The sequence below is a fragment of the Propithecus coquereli genome, unplaced genomic scaffold (assembly GCF_000956105.1).
Source record: "Propithecus coquereli isolate 6110/MARCELLA unplaced genomic scaffold, Pcoq_1.0 Scaffold308, whole genome shotgun sequence".
In the NCBI taxonomy this organism is placed as follows: domain Eukaryota; kingdom Metazoa; phylum Chordata; class Mammalia; order Primates; family Indriidae; genus Propithecus; species Propithecus coquereli.
Genome location: NW_012148708.1, coordinates 250523 through 273636, shown reverse-complemented (window position 1 = coordinate 273636; position 23114 = coordinate 250523). Strand labels below are relative to the sequence as shown.

At 54.1% G+C, this 23114-nt stretch overlaps 1 protein-coding gene across 1 annotated transcript; it reads left to right on the top strand.

Annotated features, from left to right (window-relative positions):
• The first annotated feature begins 2059 nt into the window (after positions 1–2059).
• LDLRAD4 (low density lipoprotein receptor class A domain containing 4) lies at positions 2060–21653 on the top strand. The gene is made up of 3 exons (XM_012649971.1): positions 2060–2208; positions 18809–18862; positions 20048–21653. Exons 1-3 carry the CDS (start codon positions 2104–2106, stop codon positions 20576–20578), a joined length of 690 nt encoding a protein of 229 aa, XP_012505425.1. The 5' UTR covers positions 2060–2103; the 3' UTR covers positions 20579–21653.
• Positions 21654–23114: the final 1461 nt, after the last annotated feature.

The following is a 23114-nucleotide window of genomic DNA, read 5'->3' as shown; positions in this document are numbered from 1 at the left end:
TTCCTTGCTGAGCCGGGGCAGCCCCAGGAGGTGGGCCTCGGGTGGCCAGGGTGGCAGCAGCGCTCGTGGGGGTGGGGTGCTGGGAGCCCAGCGAGGTCCTTGCTGACTGTGGCTCTGGCGCTGCTCGGGGCACGGCCTCCTCCAGTGCCCACGTCCACTGGATGGGTGATATGCCCGGGCCTTCCACTGCCAGCCAGGGGCGTGGAGGCAGACATGCCCGCTCTCCCCGCATGGCTCCGCGGCTCACCACGACCAGCAGCTCTCCGTTCTCCAAGGCGCCCCAGGGCCAGCCCCTCTCCCATAGGCCCAGTGCTGGGCCAGCCCAGCCCAGTCCCACGGGTGTGCTTGGATATCTGTGTCCCTAGGGGGTGTGGGGTCTGAGGGGAGGACCCTCCATCCATGCTCACCCAGCCCTGCCGGTGCCGGCGTATGGCGGCAGGTGCACACAGCTGTAGCTACTGGGGAAGGGGCCGCTCGGGCCCTGCCTGCGTCGCCCCAGGTGTGAGTGGATGCGCAGAGACGCACCTCCCCAGCGGCTGGGGCCTGCGCGCGTGCGCACACGTGTGCACGTATGTGTATGTATGTACGTGTGTGTGCTGTGAGTTCAAGGCAGTGCAGCAGCTGACAGGGTTCTCCCCTCTTTCTCTTGCCCTGCTTCACATCCCACACCCCTCACCTCCCGCCAAAGCTGGGCACCGTCTTCCTCTCAGAGAGAGGGCGCGAGAGAGCCCTCAACTCTACGCCCGCGTGCACGGCGCCTCCTTTCAGTCGGGGCTCGCGAGTGAGACAGGTGGGCTTCCCTCAGCAGAGCCACGAGCCAGAGAGCAGGAAATCTGGGGCCAGGGCGCCCTGGAGCGCTGAACCTGCCTCCCCCCAAACCTGCCTCCAACAGCCGGCCCCACGTGCTGTGGCTCTCGGGTCACGCTGTGAAGCACGTGTCAGTGGCATTTAGGGAATCTTTTGTAATGGTGGCGTCAGAAACCCAGACCTGACCCGGCCACTCACAAAACGTCATGCCTGCAGGGTTGGAAACAGCGCAGGTGTGTTTTCTAGCTCGCCTGCAAAGGCACAGCCCTGGAGGGAAGGGAGCTGGCACTGTCTTTGTACGATGTTGATTTTCCCTGCAGGGTACTGCTGCCTAGGTTGATGCGCTTTGAGAAACTCGACTCAGCCATAAAGATCGATTTCGCTTTTCTAGAGAGGTTACACTGGGAGAAATAGCTTCAGTTTTGAGAGACCTTCTCAGCTCCCCTGTGGTGGGGGAGCGGAGATATCGTCTGGCAGGAGGGGGTTTTAGGTGACAGGAGCCCTGGGCTTTCCATACTCAAGAGAAGGTGACACCCAAGCCTGCGCGCCACAAGGGGCGGCCCACAGTGAGCCACCTGCCCGTGGCCGGCATGCGTGGGAACTGGGGACAGTTACGGCAGCACCTCTAGAGGTCTGTGGGGCCAACAGAACACGTTTTCTTAAGGCCCCTTCATTATACAATTGCAAAGACAAGGTTTGTGCAGTGCACTAGGCCGAGCACCAGAGTTCTGCAGGCCTCCATTCCTTCAAGATGTTCTTAGAATGTCAAAGTCTGGCCGGACACAGGGGCTCGCGGCTGTAATCCCAGCACTTTCGGAGGCCGAGGCAGGAGGATCGCTTGGGACCAGGAGTTCAAGACCAGTCTGAGCAACATAGCGAGACTCATCAGTACCAAAAAACTAAAAAACAAAACAAAAACCCAATGTCAAAGTCTGCCAGGGGCCTCGGGCAGCACCTGGGTCTAGTGGTGTCAGGTGTGAGTGGAAGCACACGCTTTAAGATCCCACAGCACTGGGTCTGACCCCCAGCCCAGCCACATGTGGCCTTGGGCTGTGCCTCGATATCTTCCCGTCCACGGTGGGGTGGCCATTTCCATTGCATGGAGTCCCTTGAGGACCAGATGTGGGCAGGAGGCCTTCGCAGCCTGCTGTCTGTAGCGATGGCGGCGGCTCGAGCCGCTGGGAGCCGGGGGACTGGGTGCGGGCCCGAGGGGCAGGCGTCTGACTGCTCTCCTCTTCCATCGCAGCGGAGCTGGGGTCTGCCCAGATCGTCATCGTCGTCGTGGTGGTCACGGTGATGGTCGTGGTCGTCGTCTGCCTGCTGAACCACTACAGAGTCTCCACGAGGTCCTTCATCCACCGCCCGGGCCAGAGCAGGAGGCAGGAGGACGGGCTGCAGCAGGTGAGTGCGCGGCCACCCCAGCTCCGACGGCCTGGCCGGGCAGCGCGAGGGCCAGAACGCGGGGCGGCCTCCTGGGTCAGTCCCTGTGGTTCAGAGGCTGAAAGGACTTCCTGTTGATGTTCTAATGTACGAGAAAGCACAAACATCAAAAGTGTTCAGCTCAGCAAATCCGCACGAACTGAACAGTCTGTGACCGGCACCTGGTCACAAAAGAGACGTGGCAGCCCCCCCGGAAGTCCACACACAGCCCCACCAGGCCTGCCCTGCCGGGATCTCGCTGCCTGGGTGTGTGTCCGCACAGATTCGCTTTGCAGCCTTCTGAAGTTACACTCATGGTCACTCTGTGGGTGCTCTCTTGTGTTGGGCATCTCTGACCCCGCACTGGATTTGTGACATCCGTCCATGTTGTGAAACAGAGATCCGTTCTTCAGCGTGGTCCTGGAGGTGTTCTGGTGATAAACAGTGCACTCACGCGTCACTAACAGTGGCAGCAGTGAGGGCCTGGCAGCCCCCTGGGGATCGGCAGGCGGGCCGTGCAGGGGTGCTCACAGAGCCGCCAGTGAGGCTCTCAGCTTGGGGTGTTCTTAGGTTTTTAGCTCTTTCTTGCCGAGACGACCTGGTACGCAGCCAAACTGCTGTGCAGTCAGACCTGGGAGATGCGAGGTGCTGGGTGCTCTGTCCCGGGCCTATTGCACCATCTGTGGTCCTGGTGCTTTCAGGGAGGGGTTCAGGAATGGTGAGTTTAGGCGAGTGTGAACCCTGGCGTCGGTGGTGGGCAGAGGCGGCAGAACCCCCACGGTACTCAGCACTAGGGTTTGCTGAGTGGCGAGAGCCACCTTTATGGGGCGCCCCTTTTCAGGTTTGGGGCCACACAATTCTCACTCCTGCCCTGACTTAGGGAGGCTGTCATGGGTGGGGCACAGCATCCCAGCGGGAGTCAGCAGCGGCAGCCAGGCCCCTCTCGGGAGGGCGGGTTGTGCTTGGTGGGGCCGTGGGCCTGGTGGTCCCGTGGGTGGAGAGGAGGTGTGCTCGTGTGCTCTGCAGCCGTCACGGCAGTGCGAAGGGGCAGGGGTACGGCTGCCTTGTGCCACCCTCAGACCACAGTGCAGGCTGGACGGGACAGCGTGTGGGGAGGCAGGACTCCTGGGAGAGCCCGGGCACGGGGGAAATAAGTATAACTCGCCCCGCGTTCTGCTCCAGGAGCACCAAGATGCCCGAGGTCCCTGCACAGGGCACACAGTCCCCGGCCCGGGCCCCCCAGACTTGCCGGGGCATCTTCTCTCCCTCCTCCGCACCTTGGTGCAGACCCAGCCCCCCTGCCGTCGCTGCCCCAGGCCATCTGCACACACAGCTACACCCTTACCAACCAAGAGGCCCGTAGGAAGATGATTTTTTTTAAAAGGCAGGAAAGCAAAAATCTAAGTGTGCTTTTGCTTGGAAAGTACCTTCTCTGTCCCTGGCAGTGGGTTTGTGGGTTTGTGTGGGGCCCGAGCCCAGGAAGGCTGCAGGCTTGCCGGCCAGCAGGACCTCCCTTTCTTGAAATCGGGAGGGGAATTCAGTAGCTGTTAGAGGTCCCTTCAGGGCTGCGCACGGCACGGCAATGAAGACAATCAGGACCTAGTGAATTGCATCCACAGAGATCTTCCTCCCTGTGCCTGATTTTGTCGATAAGCGCATGAGAGTTTTGCCCAGAGCAGAGCCCGGGCTTGCAGAGGTGCAGGCTTCATGCAGCGGAGGCTTGAGCACCTTGGCTACACTGCTCTTTTTCCGAGTGACCCAGAACTGGGTGCTGTCACTCCCTCAATCAAAGGGGACTGTGGATGTTGCGCAGCTCAGCGATGGGCTCCGTACAATGTTCCGCAAAACTCACGGTGTGTCTCCACACGGTGAGTGGAGCATTCGGCCCAGCTGGGACTGTTAGCCTAGCTGATGGCTCTAAAACAGGGAGGAGAGCAGAGGAGGAAGCGTCCGTCTGTCTCCTGGATGCAGACACAGACCCAGCAGCACTTTCAGCTCTGCCCCCCACCCCGCCCTGAGGGTGCCCGGCCGCCAGGCAAGCCCCCTCCCCCTCCTCCTCCCAGGCCCCTGCAGAGACGCGCTCCTTCCCTTTAGACTGCGGGGAGAGCAATCTGATTACTCGCAGCCAAGGGCGATTTTACCCCTGAGGGCACATTTGGCAATGTCCGGAGGGGCTTTTGGTTGTCCCAAGCGGGGGTGTACTGCAGGGACGCTCTGCTCTAAGCACCCAGGGCAGCGCGGGGCAGCCCACGACAAAGAATTATCTGACCAGATGTGAGTGGCGCCAAGGCCGAGGAGCCCACCCCACCCAGGTGCACAGCGCCGCCCTGGCCGGAGGCGCTGGCTGGCAGGAGGGGACAATGCTGCCACGTCCGCAGAGTGGAGAGAGTGCTGCCCAGCGGCACGGGCGGGGGCTGGTCTGGAACTCTGCCTTGGGAACAGTCTCCCTGGTGATCTCTGCCCTTCTCTGTGATCCTGTCATTCAGTGGACACCCAGCAGGAGCAGGCATGGAGCAAGGTAGGGCGCAGGCAGTGGCCGTGCTTGGTCCCCGCCATCAGCAGCACCTGCAGACTCACCTGGCTAAGGCCCAGGCCCCACTGCCATCCTCTCCATCTTCCTGGGGAGGCACAGGGTCTCGCTGGCTATCTGTGCGTGGCAGGCAAGGGAGGCTCGGGGAGTTCCCACTTGGAGAGGGTACCTGCGTCTCCTCTGCCCCAGTGCCTGGCCTGGTCCTGGCCCTGGCCCATGTGCACCTGGTGTGGGCCGTTCCAAGTTGCCCTTGCAGATTGCCCTCCTTTGCCATCCCATGGTGACCGACCATCTGTGCCAAGCAGTCTCCTCCTCGACGGGGTCAGAGGGGCAGGACCCAGTGCGGCCGGCTGGTGGGGACATCCCTGCCCCCGCTGATAAGGCCCCGGCTGGCACCAGCCTCCCAGGTTCTGCCCGTTGCCGAGTGGTCTGTGCTGGGCAAGGTGAGGGTGAGCGTGTGTCTACACTTGCTGCTGTCACCGGCTCCCCGTGAGCCCCTGCAGCGCCTCTGGTTTAGTTAGCACAGAAGCCCCAGCGATTCTCCCCCGGCACCGCGGGTCCCTGGGAGCTGAGTGGCAGGTGGCCTCGAGCCCTGCTGGTCCGCAGCTGTGGGTGTGGGGCCCCCTCTTGTCTGGGCCCCTCTGTGCAGACTCTGAGGGCTCCGTGAGTGAGTCAGTGACAGCTGTGTTTATCCTCAGCTGGTGGGAGAAGGGCCGGGCATCTAACCTATCAACCTCCAGGTGATTTGGTTTAACACTGTTGATTAAATTTACTGTTGTATCTTTCTGCTGGAAGACTTGATAGTCAAGATGGAGAAATAATATTAGGGAAATGTTAATGCCAGGACGCTAGTTAGGTTTTATCTTTGAGGAGGAGGCTGAGCACACAGATGCTGGGATTTGGTTGAGGAAACTTTCCTTCCCTAGCGTGAGCTGCCCCTCTCCCCAGCAGTGCAGTGGGCTTTCCACTTCGACCACGAGGAAAAACCAGACGAGGCGGATAAAATAGGACCTCGGGAGCTCTGGGCATCCTTGGTTCTTGGGGAGCGTCCTCCTCTGCGAAATGGTGGCCGGGCCAGGGCTGCCTACTGTCCTTCCCGTGGAAGCGCCTGGCACAGCCCGATTCCTGGGACTTGCTCTCGTGCGGTCACAGGGAGGGTCGCAGTGCCGCCACCCCACCAGCACCCGCCGCTCCCGCCAGCACCTTCCTCCTCGGTCCCTCTGCTTTCTGTCTGCCACTATGTGTCTCCCGAAGCCAGTGAGGCTTCGTCACCATGTAGCGTCTGGAGATACCGCGTGTTCCAGAGGAGCCCAGGGGTGGGATGATACTGGCCCTGGATTTGTCGGAAGCAGCCTTTTCTGGATGAAAATGAAAAATAGCAACTCAGGCTTAAGTTAAATTACTGGAAAAGTAAATGCTTAAATAATGGCGGATAGCAGCAGGTGGATTTGTGACATAAATCCTTGTGTGTTTTTCTGAGGTAGCCTCATCTTGTTGTTTAGAGTCTGGTTTATGTGATTTCAGAGCTTTGCAACTGTCTAGATTTCTTTTCATTATCTGAGACCACCAAAGTAATATTAACAGGAAAACAGTAAAGGGGCATATTCCAGACACAGCCCTAAGGGCTGCTTGCGGGTGTTGCTGGGGGAGCCCGGGGTCGCCTTTCTGATGGCAGCGCGGCCTGGCGGGTCCAGCCTGGCCCGTGTGGACAGCCCGGGGCAGAGGACGGCACGTGCAGAGGGACGGGGAGGACCTTTCCTGAAATTGTGGATATTCAGCCATTTTCAACCTATCAAAACAGCAATTTCAATTAAAAAGTTAACAAAAGGAATCACATCAGGTATCCCTTCATTACCAGCTGCTACCGGGATTAAATCAGTTGTGAGGATCCAGCTGCCCGGGCCTCCCGGGAGATGTCCTCCAGCACAGCGCCGGGGGAGCGGCGACGGGCTCTGCAGGCCGTGGGGAGGGGACGAGGACTCCGTGGTCGTCAGCTCTCTTGGCACAGAGACGTGCGCTCCTCGGCCCGCGTGCCCTGGCGTGGGGCGGGTCCAACCCGAAAGACCGTCTCTGAAGACGCTGCAGACTTGGCCCGGAGCGTGGCGGTGCGCGTGGTTTGCCCCAGAGGGTGTTCTGACAAAGCTCGATCCATCTTTTAAAAATTGGGAGATTTCACATAAAAATTGGAATTTCCATCTTCTCTGGAAAAGGCAGCATTTGGGGCCACGCGCTAAGGCTGGGGCCGCGAGGCAGCCACCCCTGGAGCCAGACCCGTGCCCCCTTTGGCTGCCGTCCCATCTCCCTCCGTGGCCCCTTGACACCGGGGCCGTGTCGTTGTCACTTATTGGTTTGCACAGTGGTGCTTGTTTTCTAGAAAAAATATTCTACACCTAGGCCTTTACCACAGGCTGAAAACAAAGACAGACCAAGAAGGCCACTGGTTTCCAGAAAAATGGACGAGAACGTCCTTGTGGAAGTAAAGACCGTCGCTCCTAGATGACGAGTTCAGGCGTGTCTCTGGGTCAGGGGCCCAGCGTGTCCTGCACCCAGCCTGACACGGTCACTCGTGGCCCCTGCTGTCCAGTCATCTCCCCGGGCAGGGCCCTCCTCTCTGAGGCTAGAGCCTGTGGCTGAGAGGGCAGAGGTGGCCGTGAGCTCCCTGGCTACCTGTGGCTCAGCCCGGCCACCGGCGGCCTGTCTGTTGGCCTTGGGAGCAGGGGCGGCCCGAGGACAGGCAGTTCTGGGCAGGTGGCTCACAGCCAGGAGCCCACCGTGCTGGGGCCCAGAACTCATGGTGGGAGGGGCCTCCGGGGTACAGCGAGTGTGGTGGGAGCCTTTCTCCACCTGGGCCATGCCCCTCTAACGCCCGTCCCCGAGCGGAGACTTCAGGGTGGGCGCTAGGTCCAGGGGTGTCTGTGAAGCCCCCAGGCAGCACCCCGAGTCCTGCAAAGGGCACAGGCAGCAGGGGCCACACCGCTGTTCCTTCCCACCGTGACTGGAGCGCCGGCTTGCTGTGCCTGCTTCAGACCGCGTTTAGAAAAGCGTTTATAAAATGAGGGACAGGAACTATTTCCAGTGAGGTTCGAAAGAACAAACTAATGGGCTTGCGATGCCGTGGCGATCGGCCTGCTTCTGACACTGCAGACTAAGCAAAGAGAGCCACGGGCTTCCTCTGGCGTCACTGCTGGGACGAAAGGTGGCAGGGGACGATCTCCCTGTGGGCGAGGCAGACTCCTGCTGCACGGGGGACCAGATGTGTTTGCTGCTGACTCTCCGTTATTTCACAAGTCTCAGAAACTGCATTTCCGAGGGCCGAGTGGACTGATTCCAAGGGGCAGTGAGCACCTCACTGGAAACCGCCAGCGCAGGTGTCCTGCTGCCGGCCGCACCGCGCTCCCTGAGTGGGCAAGCGTGTGCCCATGGCCGGGCTGCTGGGGTGGTCACTGGAAGGGGTGGTCACTGGAAGGGTTTTCCCCTTTGGCGTGTCCAGGTGAAGCATTACAGGATAGAGAATTTCACATCACCTCAAAATGAGAACATCTCCCTTCAGATAAGAGGAACAGCGGGCCGGGCTGCCGGGCAGCGGGCGGCAGGCAGACCTCGGAACACCAAGCTTGGTCTTCAGAGCGACGTGAATGGCGCGAACCATCCTACTGATGCTGCCACTGCCCCGGACACAGAACGGTTCTGGAATTACCTTCAGCGGCTTTTTGTTTGTTTGTTTTCAAAGAAAAAGCCAAGGGAAACTTTTTAAAACTCCTCCATGATGTCAAGTCTTCCTTTTTCCTATTTGTTCCCTGAGGATAAGTTTGATTTTTCATGCCAGCCAAAATCCACTTAGAGCCCCGTCTACTGCATCATGTGGGTGATTGAGCTAAGTGGGGCAGTGTCGGTGCGAAGCCAGGTGACTGTTCTTGAGACTGACGTTGTCCAGGTTACAAACTGGCGCCGGGAAGGAAGGGTGGGGAGGCCCCACAGCACCCTGCAGCCGGCTCTGGGCAGCGGGTGTGGACTGGGGCCCTGCTCTGTGTCGGTGAAACTTTCCCGGTAGGAACGTGTTCGTGTATCACTTCTGCAATGACGAAACCTGCTCTGTTCATATACACGGATGCTGAAGGCAATTCCAGTAAGCTGTAGAGTCCCAGGGTAATTCATTTGATCATGGTTTATATTGTGGCAAAAAACATGCTAAAATAGTATTTTTAGATAAAATTCATGGAAAATTTTGTAAACAAATTTGTAGTAACCTTTCAAATGTATAAAATATTAGCATTAATAATCTAAGAGTAAAGTTTGTTTATTTTTTACTTAGTCCTTGAAAGTTGGAATGATTTGATCTGAAAAAAATACAATAAAAAATTCTCTGAATTAGCCTAATTCTGGTAGCCCTTGCTGGGGAGGCGCCAGGCCTGGGTTCTGGCTCCTGGTCGATGCCCTGCCGGCTCTGTGGCCATGGCGAAGCCTCTGCCTCTGTGCCCGCGTCCCCATGCCGACGGGCGACTGGACTGAGATGAGGCCGCGCCCGCAGGCGAGCAGTCCCGGTGTCCCTGCCGGGCTCCCCTGACGTCCAGCTGCTCGCTCCTCCCTGGCCCAGTGTATTGTTCTAGAAATAGAAAGGATTCCCTTTCTTGTCTTCCCAGCAGACCTTCCTGGATGATTTGTCTTTTCTCTTAAGGGATGTGGCCTAGATTGAGCAGAGCTGGGGGCACACAGCGAGTGCTGAGAAGGCTGGTGCCCTCCCGGGAGGAAGGCGGGATGCTGGCGTGAGCAGTCGCCGACACAGGGGACGTGGCTCCACAGCCGGGCTGTGACTGCCACCTAGAGTGGAAGAGACGTAGCAATGAAGCATTGGGGTGGTGGGGCGGTCGCGTGAGAAAAGGGAGGAACCGAGAGAAAATTTATTTTATCAGAAGGTAAAGATGTTGCTGAACATCCAAAGATCAGTTCTACCTCTGCTTTGAAATTTTCAACCTGAAATGGGGAAGAAAACAGATTTATACTTATTTGAAGCTAAATAATACATTCATATCCTGGAAGGAGCCCCTGGGTAGAAGTCGGACTATCCAGACAGCTGGCCCTGTCACCTATAGACAGCAACGCAGGGCCCCACTCCCCGCCCCCCCCAACTTGTTGGCTTAGATCAGAGGCCTTCCAGCGGCTTCTGACCACAGAGAGCAGTAAGAAACACACTTGGATCACAACACACAATCTTCATAGACACAAGGCAGAAGTTTTGCAAAACAATATTTACAGGGTACTCAGTTTCTACTCTGTTTCATTTTTTGGAATGCTGGCTGTAACTCATATCAATTGATTTTCCAGCTCTCTAAGAGGTTGCAAAACACAGTTTGAAAAACACTGTATTAGGTATTTTCCTTGGTTGTTTCCAGTCCCCAAATCTGATGATTCTTGTGGTTCTATGTGTGTGGAAAGGCGAGTTTAGCTGAGAGCATAAACCCAGGAAGGCTCAGGGTGTGGGGGTGGCTTTGCACGTGGTGACAGTGTACATGGACCAGAGGCAGCAGGCCCCAGCCTGCACAGCTCACAGTGGGACCCTCAGGAAGTCCTGGCCACAGGTCACTTGCTTTTGGTAATGCGAGATGTATCATTTGGATGAAACGTGATCCAAGAGATACAGAAATGAAAAGGATTATGAGAGGTACTATGAACAATTGTATGCTAACAAAGTGGATAACCTAGATGGGAAAATTGGACAAATTCCTAGAAACACCCTACCAAACTGAATCATGAAGAAATAGAAAATCTGAATAGATCTGTAACTAATAAAAAGATTGTACCAATAATCAAAAACTTCCCAACAAAGAAAAGCCCTTGACCAGATGGCTTCAATGGTGAACTATACCAAACATTTAAAGAATTGACACCAATCCTTTTCAAACGTCCAAAAAATCGAAGAGGTGGGTACACTTCCTTACTCATTCTGAGGCCAGCGTTCCCGATACCAAAGCCAGATGAAGACACAAAAAAGAAAACCATAGACCAGTGATCCCCAACCTTTTTGGCGCCAGGGACCAATTTCATGGAAGACAGTTTTTCCATGGACCAGGGCAGGGTTGGGGGAGGGGGAGCAGCTATAAATACAGATGAAGCTTTCGTCTCCTGCTGTGCTCACCTCCTGCTGTGTGGCCGGGTTCCTAACAGGCCACGGACTGGGACTGGTCCAAGGCCCAGGGCTTGGGGACCACGGCCATAGACCATTTGTATTTCTTGAATATTGATACAAAAATTCTCAACAAAATAACTAGCAAACTGAATTCACCAGCATAATAAAAGGATTATGTACCACAACCAAGTGGGGATTTATTCCCAGAATGCAAGGATGGTTCTGTATATGAAATTCAGTTGATGTCATATACCACATTAACAAAATGAAGGGGAAAACACACACAGACACACACACACAATCATTTCAATTGATATAGGAAAAAGTAATTTTTTTAGCTTCAGAGTCTTGACAAAATTCAACATCCTTTCATGATGGAAATGCTCAACAAAATAAGATAGAAGGAAACCACCTTAACATCCTAAAGGCTGTCTATGAAAAGCCCACAGGCAACATCATACTCAGTGGTGAAGGACTGAAAGCTTTTCCTCTGAGATCAGAAACAAGACAAAGATGGCTGCTCTTACCACTTCTGTTCAATAGTATTTACTGGAAGTGCTAGCCAGAGCAACTGGGCAAGAAAAAGAAATAAAAGGCATTCCAACTAGAAAGGAAGAAGTAAAATCATCTCTGTTCAGAGATGACATGTAAAAAACCCTGAAGATTCCACTGGGTGTGGCAGGGGGACTGTTAGAACTAATAAACAAATTTAGCAGAGCAGGATACAAAATCAACATGCAAAAATCAGTTGCATTTCTTTACACTAACAATGAGCAATCTAATAAAGAAATTAAGAATTATATTTACAATAGCATCGAAAAGAATAAAATACTTAGAAATAAACTTAACCAAGGAGGTGAAAGACTTGTACATTGAAAAATAGGAAATGTTGCTGAAGGAAATTTAAAAAGACACAAATAAATGGAAAGACATCTCGTAACCATGGAGTGGAAGACTTAATATTATTAAGATGTCAATACTGCCTGAAGCAACGTACAGATTCAGTACCATCCCTATCAAAATCTCAATGATGCTTTTTGCAGAAATAGAAAAAAATCCATCCTAAAATTTGTATGTTATCTTAAGGGAGCCCAAATAGCCAAAATCTTGAAAAAGAACAACAGAATTGGAGTTCTCACAATTCCTAATTTCAAAACTTACTACAAAGCTACAGTAATCAAAACAGTGTGGCACTGGCATAAAGACAGACATACAGACCAATGACATACAATAGAGAGCTCAGAAATGGCCCTTGCGTACCTGCGGGTGATTTCCAGCAAGGGTTCTGAGACCATTCAGTGGGGGAAGGACGGTCTTTTCAAAAATGGTGGTAGGAAAACTAGATATCGCGTGCAAAATAGTGACACTGCACCCTTACCTCATGGCACAAATTAACTCAAAGTGGATAAGAAACCTAAATGTAGAAACTAAAACTTTAAAATTTGGTCTTAATTTGGCCGCTATAACAAAGTACCGCAGACATTTGTTCCTCACTCTGGAGGCTGGGAGTCGGGCATCACGGAGCCAGCACTGCGGGGTTCCTGTCCGCGCCTCCTCCCGGCTGCAGAGCGCCAGCCCGTCGAGAATCCTCACACGGTGGGGAGAGGGCTTGCTAGCGCTCCGGCCTCTTCTCTCACGGGCACTGACCCCATGCACGAGGGCTCCATCCTCTCGGCAGACCACCTCCAAGACTCCACCCCAATACCAACACGGTGGGAGCATTACTCGCCTCCTCCCCACCCAAAAATGTACCAAACGGTCAGATTCAAAGGGAAAAAAATTCAGTCATTGTGCTCCACATCTGCAGATAACACATCTTTTTTTTTTTATATTTCGCCTACTGAATTGCTTTTTTTAAATTTAAGCATATTATGGGGGTACACATGTTTAGGTTACATATAATGCCCTTCCACCCCCTTTCCCCCCAGCTCTTGAAGTTAGAGCCTCAAGCGTGTCCATCCCGCAGACGGCGCTCATCGCACTCGTTACGTGCGCATCCCCATCCCCTCCTCCCCGCTCCCATCTGCCCAACGCCCGGTGAATGTCAGATAACACATCTTGACTCTCGGCATCGTAAAGACAGTCATACGGAAGATCAGGTGATTTTTTTTCTCTTCTATGCAAATGTTTCAGTGTCGAGCAGATTGAACTTGCAGACACCGTTCCTGTTGGTGTGGCTGTTCACTGACCATTCAGAAGGAAGAAAGTGCAAAACAGATTGCTCAAGTATAAGCGAGCCTGAAAATGCGTGTCTTCAAGCCTGAAGGTGTGGCACCGTCCTGTGTCCCCTTCCCACAGGTGTAGGAGCCTAAAGTCCAGAGTCAGCAGAGCGTCCTGATGGCCAGCCAGCCCTCAGGGGTCCCCGGGACTGGAGCCAACTTCCAGGGCCAACCCAGAGAGGCCGGAGCACCAGACTTTGTGGTTTGAAGTGTGCGTACGTAGAAGACCAGCTGTACAGACGTGTGTGTGTGTGTGTGTGTGTGTGTGTGTGTGTCATTGTGCCTTTGTGGATGTCGGCTAGGAACCGTCATAGGAGCCTCCCCCTTGGCATGCCTAGGGCTCTGCCCACGCCTTGTAGACCCAGAAGAAAAGTGCTCTCGTGCAACCCAGAGGGGGTCAGACGTGAGTGACCATGTGACACTGACTCCGTTAGCAGGAGAACGACAAATAACAGCGCACAGTCATCCCTGGGTATACGCAGGGGATTGGGTCTAGGACCCCCGCGTATGCCAGAGTCCAAACATATTCAAGCCCCTTGGTAGGCCTTGCAGAACTTGCATATATCAAAAGGTTGGTCCCTCAGTATTGGTGGGTTTAGGCATCCCACAAATATGCATTTTGTTGGGGAAAAAATCCATGTATAAGTGGACCCCCGAAGTTCAAGTCTGTGTTGTTCAAGGGTCAACTGTGTTCATTCACAATAAAGATTTCATTTTAGAAAAAAATCCAAGAGAAAATAAAAGCTTATCACCAAATTGAATGCTATGAAGTTGTTTTTTTACCCCGTATGGTGTGTCCCTGTGTGACCTCATGACGTCAGGACACAGTGTGTGGTGCAGGTGACCTGCGAGCTTTGTAACCGGTGGTTTCCTCTGTGGGCAGTGGATTGCCGCTGGGCTGTTTTAAGAGTGCAGGTAGTCAGGATGTGATGGTGGCCCTTAATCCCTGCGGCAGCGGGGATTCTGCTGAAACCCAGGAGTCCGGAGCGTCGGAGAACTTGCCGTGAGGGGTCTCGTGGACAGGCCAGCTCCTGACCTCAGAAAGCTCCTGAGGAAGTCGGAAGTAAATTCAGCTCTGCCCCAGCGGCCCTCATGCCCCAGCCCTTCCACTCCAAATACCACCTTTGGGGCATTGTTTAAAAAATAATCATTCGGGAAAAGTCAATGACTCATTATTTTTAAAGGGATATCTTAAAAGAGACAATGGAAAATTACCCACCTTTAATTGTGCTTAACACAGCAGGCAGCCGTTACCTGTAACGAGAAGACACTTGCTCAAGGCTGCTCTGTGCCCGGCCACCGAGCCCCACGGTCCCCTTGCTCGGAGGAGCTGTCCTAAGTGAGCTGCCCAGGCCGCAGGCGGAGATGCGGCAGAGCCAGGCAGAGCCGGGGTTCCCGCCGGGTCTCTGCTACCTCGGAGCCTGCTTGCCCTGCCAGTGTGCAGCCATGCCCATAGCTGCATCCGCCAGCCGTGTGACATTAAATCGTCGTCAGGTGATCCGTGTCATCTTTAATTGTTAGTGCCTTTGTTCCAGGGAGAAAACTAGGGAGTAGGAAACATGCATGCGAGGCCTGCGCACGCAGAGGGCCCAAGACCCGCTTCCCTCTCCCCGCGCTCCCCAGGTCTGATGCCCTCTGGCGAGCTTCCTGCAGCCGTTGTGACCATCGCCGTGTCCTCTCGGTGTAACATGCACCCCAAGGAACTGGCACAATAGATCAAATCTATTGGTATAAAGTATCCGGTGTAATAGATGAAACATGAGTGATTTGAGAGTGATGCATCTCAGAAAATAAACTAGAGTTGATTCTAAGGGATCTCTAGAGTAATCTGCCTTGAGTGGAACAAGGGGTTGGACTGACAGCTTGAACCCTGGGAATTTCCAGGGTTCCACCGTGGGGACATGCGGCGCGAGTCCCTGCAGGATGTGTGTGCATCATCTTGCGTGTGGCGGTGGAAAGGGGCTGTGACCTGCTGCGAGGAAGGGACATGTATAACGGAGCGATTAACAAACAGACGGGTGGCGGTTTCGCGTCCTTTTCGTTGGTATTCTCGCAAGGAAACAGCCCGCGCGAGTGCGTGTAAACCTGCGCAAATTATTACCAAAACTTTGTTCCTATTGCTCAAAATTCTGTGAACTACTCTAAGTATTATCTTATTTCCCGGCTTATCCTGAGCGTAACACCGTGTAGCAATGCAAGCATTGGCAAAGAACATTGCTGCCCTCGTCGTTGAGATCGAAATTGGTTCCACGATGAGGACCCAGAAATGCTGCCATTTGAGCAGATGGCGGCTGTACAGTGAGTCCGCCTCGCCCTGAAAATGTTCTCCCGGTGCTTGGAGATGAGGCAGCGAGGGCTCTAGACCAGGGCTCGCATCTTTGCGCTGCCCGCCTGCGGTCTCTCAGACGGTCCAGGGCCCGGGAGGACACTGGTCATAGAGTCAAATCGTTTTCCCATGTGCCGAGGACTTGGCCACTTCCCCAAGGGCGAGCAAGAGCCAGGAGGCTCACCTGCGGCGTGACAGGCTTAAGCGGCAACGAGGGCGGCCTCAATGGAGTGGCTGGAGAGGGAGCTGCGGGGAGAGCACCAGCCGAAGATCTGGGTGGGCGGGATGCAGCCTTTCTACAGCTCTGGTCGGTCTCCCAGGTCTGGGTTTTCTGCGTAGCATGGGGCACAGAACTGGAACCACGGCCCTCGTGGCGGCCGGCCTCAACCCGTCCCACCATAGCAGCTTGTGGTTATAATGTCCCCTACCTACCGCGTGGGTGAAGACCTGGAGAAAACATTGCCTATAAAATGGAGTAAATCGGGGCAGGGGGCAATTGTCAGTGAATAGTTACATAAATTGTTGCATAGCGATAATTTTTACTTGTCAGTTATACTTCAATAAAGCTGGGAAAAATGGTGGTGGTGGAGGGCAGCACTGGTGGTCGACTCCAAGAAGAAGGGAAGACACAGTCATCCCTACGTTACGGTTGCAACTACAGAAACGTAATATATGCAAATGAATCAGCACTTGAACGAAGAAATCTGTTCAGGTATTAGGGTGATGGGATTGTAGGTGAATTTCCTCCCATTTTGGAATTTTGATTTTGCTGATTATTCCTGCAAAATACAAAAGCTAGGCAAGAAAAGTCCCCACCTCCAGGCCGTGCCGACTGGCAGGTGCAGCAGCGTCCCAAGGCAAGAACGGCCCGAGCTCTTGACCTATGGCTGCCCCTCCCTGCTCCAGGCCTGGTTCTTAGGCTTTGGGGGCCTCGCCCTGGCTAGCACAATGTACAGGAAACGGCTGTGCCCTTGTTTGGAGCAGCAGGAGCAGCTGGGCCGTGCACTTGTGCGTGGCCCCGGGCACGGGCCAGGGCTGGGCGTGCGGGGCCTGCCCCTCGGCTCCCTTTCCTGGCTTCAGGAACCCCCCGTGGGACGTGGTCAGAAAACCCGCTGACCGTGGCTGGAGAAGGCAAGTGAGAGAGACAACCGCGAGTGTCCCTGTCGGTCGAGGCTCCTGGTGCCGCCCGAGAAGAGGGACCAGCCGCTGGGCTCACAGGCCTGCAACTCATGGGAGCAGTACAGACGAAGAACCGTTTATTAAGGAAAGAATCTGGTTGCTTCTTTAACAAATTAAATGATGCCTGTGTCAAGCATGTAGGTCCCGGAAATGCAGTATTAGAAAGACGCCGTCCCCGAGGAAGATGCACAGTGAACTCCTGTCAGTGGTCCCTGGGCAGAGGGAGCGACGCAGGACCGGGTGCGGGCGGTTAGCGTCACCAGAGTGGCTTTTGCTGTGTGTGGTGTAAGGGAGGATGTATACGTGTGTGACGTGTGTAATTTTTCAGCACCCACAGAGAGGAAAAGATGGTTAGTTACGGGCTGTGGCTGTCCCAGGCAGGAGAGTCCTTGGCGTCTGGGCAGCCGCAGGGGCTGGAGAGTCTGGGGGTGCAAGCACTGTCCCCAGCACAAGGACCACGCTGGGGCCAGCTGCGCCCACTTTGGCCTTTGACCTGACACCCATGCTGCAGCCCCAGGAGGGCCAGGGACCGTGGGGGGCCTTTGCGGGGAGGAAGGACGAGTCTCCCACAGGACTCCTCCGAGCGGGGTGAGGGAGAGGGGCCGGCGACAGGGAAGAAGGGGAGGGCTACGCAGCAGCCAGCGTGTTCCACTTCCCACAGGTTTGGTCTTAGGGGTGGGGACGCCTCCGCCTGGGGTGCCGTGAGGGCAGGGCCAGGCCAGGGCTCCAGGGAGGGGGTGGGGAGCTAGAGGCCGGACATGGGGGGCGCGTCGCCATGCTCGACTCGGGGCTCTTGTAGGCACTTTGCTGGGTTTGCTAATTTTTAGGGAAATAAAGCCGTTGGGGTGGTGACTGCCATTTTCAGAAAACGCGCAGCCCCCGCGTGGGTCCCCCCTCCCCGTACGACCTGGGTGGCTGTGTCTCCAGCCCTGCCCGCCTGTGCTTCCATCTGCAGGGCGCCGCGGTGGCCCCGGCCCCAGCCTGGAGGAGCAGGGCCCCTGCGGGGCGGCGAGAGGGGCGAGGGCGGAGCGATGCATCTCAGAGACGTGCTTCCAGTGGGAGCCGGGCCGGGACCACGCGGAGCCCGGCGACGGGGCGCTCTGCCGGGGAGGGGGGCCGCGGAAGGGCTGTGCCGCCCCCGCCGCACGGAGGGGGTGATCAGTCGCGCACTTGATTCGACTTTGCCTGTCACCTGTCACCGTGCCAGAGCTGTCATGACCCATTACATAATTTGATAGTCAGACCCTTAAGCCCACACTTCCTCTAAACACAGCCGGGTCAGCGTATATTTTTGCTCCTGGTTCCATGATGTCCTGCGAGTATCTTAGGAACGGGTGTGTGTGCCGGACACACACCCTGTTTAGCAGCGAAGGGGTATTTATATTACGGCACTGGCCGCAGAACAGAACAGGGTGGCCTTTGCGTCGGATTTTGGGGTGTTTTTCCACGGAGGTCTTCACTTAACCGCGCTTTGTGGCTCCTGGGAGGCTCCGTGATCGTCCAAGGTCAAACATACCTATTCCTGGGAATCCAAAAATACAGCTTCTGCCCTGCTCCCCGCGACAAAGTTCACAATCTGCTTTGTAATTATGGGAACAGACCTTTCTAATAGCCAACACTTTGGGTTCAAGGTGTTAGAAATGACCCTTAATGATGCCTGTTTGCTTGTCACCATGTCAGTCTGGCCAAACATTTTTGAAAAAAGATATTAAGCAACTAGGTGTCAAGTTACATGTTACAGACCAAAGAATAAATTCACGAGAAGACTCTGGGAGGGCATTCAGGCTTTGGGAACTCGGTTCCGAGAGCCAGCCGTGTGTCTTTGCGGTAGTGCGTGTTGCGTGAGGCCCGCCTCTGCCTGACAGGTAACCCAGAAACTGCCCCAGCTGGGCAGTGGCCGAGTATGGTTTCGTGACCATTTTGAACAGACGTCAGGCACAGAAATGTAGAGATTGAGCAACGTTTGACTTCGGATCTCCTTCAAATCTATTACAGGTGGAAAGTAACCTTTCTGATCTTTTCCTTTGATCACAACCCTCCTTTAGATGTGAGGTACCCAAAGGACTAATTCTTTCTTGTTCCACGTTTTGAGCATGTTTCAAAAAGTTGTGGTTAGTGTTCTGGGTGCTGCTGCTGCTATATGAAACTAATGATTTCTTTCTGCTGTTTCTTGTTCCTCACTTCCCTCGCCTCCCCGCCACCAGGAAGGGTGTCTGTGGCCTTCAGACAGCTCCGTGCCACGGCCAGGGGCCTCAGAGGTAAGGGGTGGTCCTGTGGGTGGCCAGGGCTCTGGCGGGGGCGGCTAAGGAGCAACACTGGATCAAGCATGGCTTGTGACCTCGGCCAAAAAGCGGGGAGGGGATTCTCCCGGGAGCCCGTGGGATGATCTGTGCCGAGCTACAGCTCCTCGCAGAAAATAGGCCGGGCCCCTGGTCTGCACCTGACCCACCCGCAAGCTGCTGCCGGTGGTCCCTGGCGAGTGTGGGCGCAGTGCCGTTCAGCTCCACAGCTCCAGGTTTAATGATATGAATTTTAAAATAACATATTTTTTGCCTTTAAATTAAAAATATGGTGTAAGAAAAATCAGTAGCTGTGTGTGTATATGTATATATATTCAATGCATGTATATCACACACGCGTGTGTGTGTGTATATATATAAATATGTTTTTATATATATAAAAAAGATCTGTCTCCTAGAAGAAACTTGGATGGTAGAATAAATTAAAGGATTTTGTAAGAAATATACTACCTGGATTTATTTTGGAAAAAGAAATGTATGATCATATTAACTTTGGAATACGAAACATTTTTCACATCAGTGACTAAAAGTAACTGTAGAAAACTTTTATTTAGAATCCAACTAACTGGAAATGTAGGGAAGCCAGAAGGAAAAGTCCCTTTTTTCAAATTTTTTAAAAAATCCTTGATGGGGCAATTAGCTTCTGTAAGTAATTAATAGATTGCCCCAGTGCCTGTCCCCACGCCGAGTACCACGTGTGAAGTGACAGCTTACATTTCCCATCCAAGCCCAGAGCCCCCCTCGCTTTTCTGAGCCAGAGCTGCCGAGCTCCTCGCGGGGGCGGGAGCGGGCGCTGGTGCGCGGCGCGCTCGGAACTACGGTCACGTCCACTGGCGCCCGAGACGGCCTTCACAGCAGGGGCCGTGGCTCCCATCAGACCCAACTTCCCCATTAGTCGGCCGTCTTGGACACACTGTCGTTCGGCCGGGTGTGTAGGTCTAAGTCATGAGGAATGAGAAAAGAACGGTTTTTTTGTTTATTTGTTTTGTTTTGTTCCTGGAATAGTCTTTTCCTCTTTTGTCTGCGAAATGGCGTCCAAACTGGTAAGAACACAGGCCAGGCGTGAATTTCCTTGATGCCGTCACATCCGTGGTCGTCACGGTGCCGAGAGCATCTTCAGGCCTCCTCCCCTTTTCCTTCCAGATCATGTATGCCCCGAGGTCCAGGGACAGGTTCGCGGCCCCGTCCTTTATCCAGAGGGATCGGTTCAGCCGCTTCCAGCCCACCTACCCCTACGTGCAGCACGAGATCGACCTTCCTCCCACCATCTCCCTGTCCGACGGCGAGGAGCCACCTCCTTACCAGGGGCCCTGCACGCTGCAGCTCCGAGACCCCGAGCAGCAGATGGAGCTCAACCGGGAGTCCGTGAGGGCCCCGCCCAACCGAACCATATTCGACAGCGATTTGATAGACGTTGCCATGTACAGCGGGGGCCCGTGCCCGCCGAGCAGCAACTCGGGCATCAGCGCAACCACCTGCAGCAGTAACGGGAGGATGGAGGGACCGCCGCCCACGTACAGCGAGGTGATGGGCCACCACCCGGGCACCTCTCTCCTCCACCAGCAGCGCAGCAGCGCACACAGGGGCAGCAGACTGCAGCTGCAGCAGAACAGTTCAGAGAGCACAATCGTACCCCTCAAAGGCAAAGACAGGAAGCCCGGGAACCTGGTCTGATTCCCTCCGACGTGCGCTTGAATCGAGGAGGGAGAAACCACGGAGGGAAGAGGCCCAGGGGGCCCCTCCTGCGCAGCGTCGTTCAGTCTTACGTGGCACAGCTAAGTAAAACAAACGAGCAGGCGCGGCCTTTGCGTCTGATTCCTTTCAGGGGAATTGCATGCAAACTAGACTGAAAAGACACAAACTTCCATCTGGTCTGACCACGAACAGTGTTGATTCGGGGACAGGGGTTGGGATGGGGGAGTGGGCAGGGGAAACAGAAAGGGATGCTTTGAAGATATCATGAAATAAAACCCACAGAGGTATTTGATTTATTTAATTCCGAAAGGAGACTTTGCAGATAAATGAGGCCAGAATGGCCTGTTTTATAGTTAACTGAATAAAGAAGGAAGCATTATTCTATATTATCATGGGGAAGAATCAGCCAGTTTGCTTTTTCTCCCAAGGTGTGGAACTTTTATTTTGTTTTAAAAATATGAATCAAAATTCCTGTTTTGTGTGCCAAGGTAAAAAGTGGAGAAGTTAGACGAATGCAAGGAGCTAATTTGTGTTGTGATGATGTGTTTTGAAAGTTGCACTATCTTAATGTTTAAAATATATATGAGGGAACTGTTTTCCGTGAAGTTCTGTATGTCGTCTTTTCACCTGTGGATTATTATTAGGCCCAAGGAACATCCTGGGGTGTACCCCAGAATCATACAAGAAAGATAACTGGGGGTGCAGCCTAATACTTACCAACTTACACAAATCGAAATAGTCATTGTTGCAAGAATTTGCCTCCAATAGCAATGCATTGCTGAAGCATTTGGAGACTTGTGGTTGGAAGATAGGAAATACTGATAAGTTCCAGCATTTCTGACTTGTTATTTGAGTTACTCTGCTAGTTGTAGGCTGCATATTTTATTAAAACTGAACCCGACACATGTGTTTATGTATACCCAGTATCATGCAGTGCTGCCCTCATCCTCCGGCAGTGCAGTTTCTTCAGTAATTTAGATTTTTTTTTTCACTGTAGCATGAAATTTATTCAGATACATACCTTACTTTATGCAATAAATTGTTTAAAATGCAAGGTGGCTATTCTGTATCCTGTTGAACTGTGTGACTCCTCGGCACACCCACCGCCTCCCCCCTTCCTAGACAGCCAGTGCAGCAGGCGGCTCCCAGCAGTCGCCCGACACAGCCTGCCTGCGGTGTTACGTGTGAGGGATGCTCAGGAAGCCTCTGGAACGCACAGCAGAATGCCGTGTTGCTGGTCGTAATAAGCCATTGCGTGTCTCTAGCGTTAGCGTGGCATTCTTAGAGGAACGCAGTGCTCAAAACCCCCCAAACTCCTGGCAGGATTCAACCCAGCCCGCCCCCAGGTTGGCCTTTGTACTGGGGGCAGAAGCAGGAGGTCGGCGGAGCGACTTAAGAGCACAGGATAAGAAGCACAACATGCAGTTAAAATGCAGCTAGAAAACTAATTTTAAATATCGTTAGTCTTAGTTTCCATATTCCTGATATTTACAAACACTCATCCTTACAACTTAAAAAAAAGAACAACTTTCTTCTGCAGACGTAAGCACCGGCTTTCGCAACGGCGGCAGCCAGCAAGTGCAGCAAACACTGCGCCGCGGAGACGCTTCTCTGCAGCTCGGCCCCCTTCGGAGGGCGGCCTCTCTGGCCTCTGTGAATTAGAGGAGCAGGAATAACGGTCCAGCATCTCTGATCTATGCAGCTTTAATGCCAAATCAGCGTATGTGTGTCCGTGTCTGTCTGTGGGTCTTGGAAGCGATCCCTCAGTGAGGTGGCTTTGCGCTGTTGCTAGGAGCTGGAGGGACCGTTCCGGGCCCCGGGTCCTGTCTGCTCCCTCCTGCTTCGTTCCGCGGTAGGTAGGTTTGTTTCGAGGACTGAAATCTCTATTCGATCCATCCGCTTCACCCAGTAACATCCACAGAACTAGTCACATTCTTCAAAGGAGAGAAAGAAAAGATGGGCCACGGTCGTCATCTGGTGCCTGAGACCCTGCGTGGAAATATTTGCAGCCAAGGGCCACAGTGGGACTTCTGAGACTGGGTTCAGTCTTGTGGCAGTGTCACCTGTCAGGGAGAAGCCAGCTGTCAGGGCAGAGACTGACTTGGGGCCAGAGATGACCTTTCCCACCCCCCGAGGCTCCCTGCAGGGCACCGGCCCGGACTTGGAGCCTGTGCTTGGAAGCAGCAGGGGTCCCGTGACGCGCCCGTCACCGAGGGTCGGGTGCAGATGGGGAGACCCTCGCACCAGTCGGGCCTCGCCGGGGGGCCTCAGGTGTATTCTTGGTCAGGTATCCCGTCACACGCAAAGTTGATTTCATCTTTCCAAACCTTGCCCACAGTTTTGGTCAAGCAGGTGAACCCAGCTGTAGCTGTAGCCTGGAATGTTTTCACCAGTCCTTGCCTTTCCACCTGCTCCAAGAACGAGCTCAGATCGGACACCTGCAAGTTCCTTGCTTTGCAAGTATATGAACGTTTTGCAGATGTCCACAGTATTGGCAAGACAATTATTTAATGCA

Bases quoted from the DNA above. Each gene is read 5' to 3' on its own strand.
- LDLRAD4 (XM_012649971.1), top strand. From the start codon at position 2,104: ATGGTCGTGGTCGTCGTCTGCCTGCTGAACCACTACAGAGTCTCCACG. The intron at 2,209-18,808 runs GTGAGTGCGCGG...CCCCGCCACCAG, and splicing joins AGGAGGACGGGCTGCAGCAG to GAAGGGTGTCTGTGGCCTTC. The intron at 18,863-20,047 runs GTAAGGGGTGGT...TTTTCCTTCCAG, and splicing joins CACGGCCAGGGGCCTCAGAG to ATCATGTATGCCCCGAGGTC.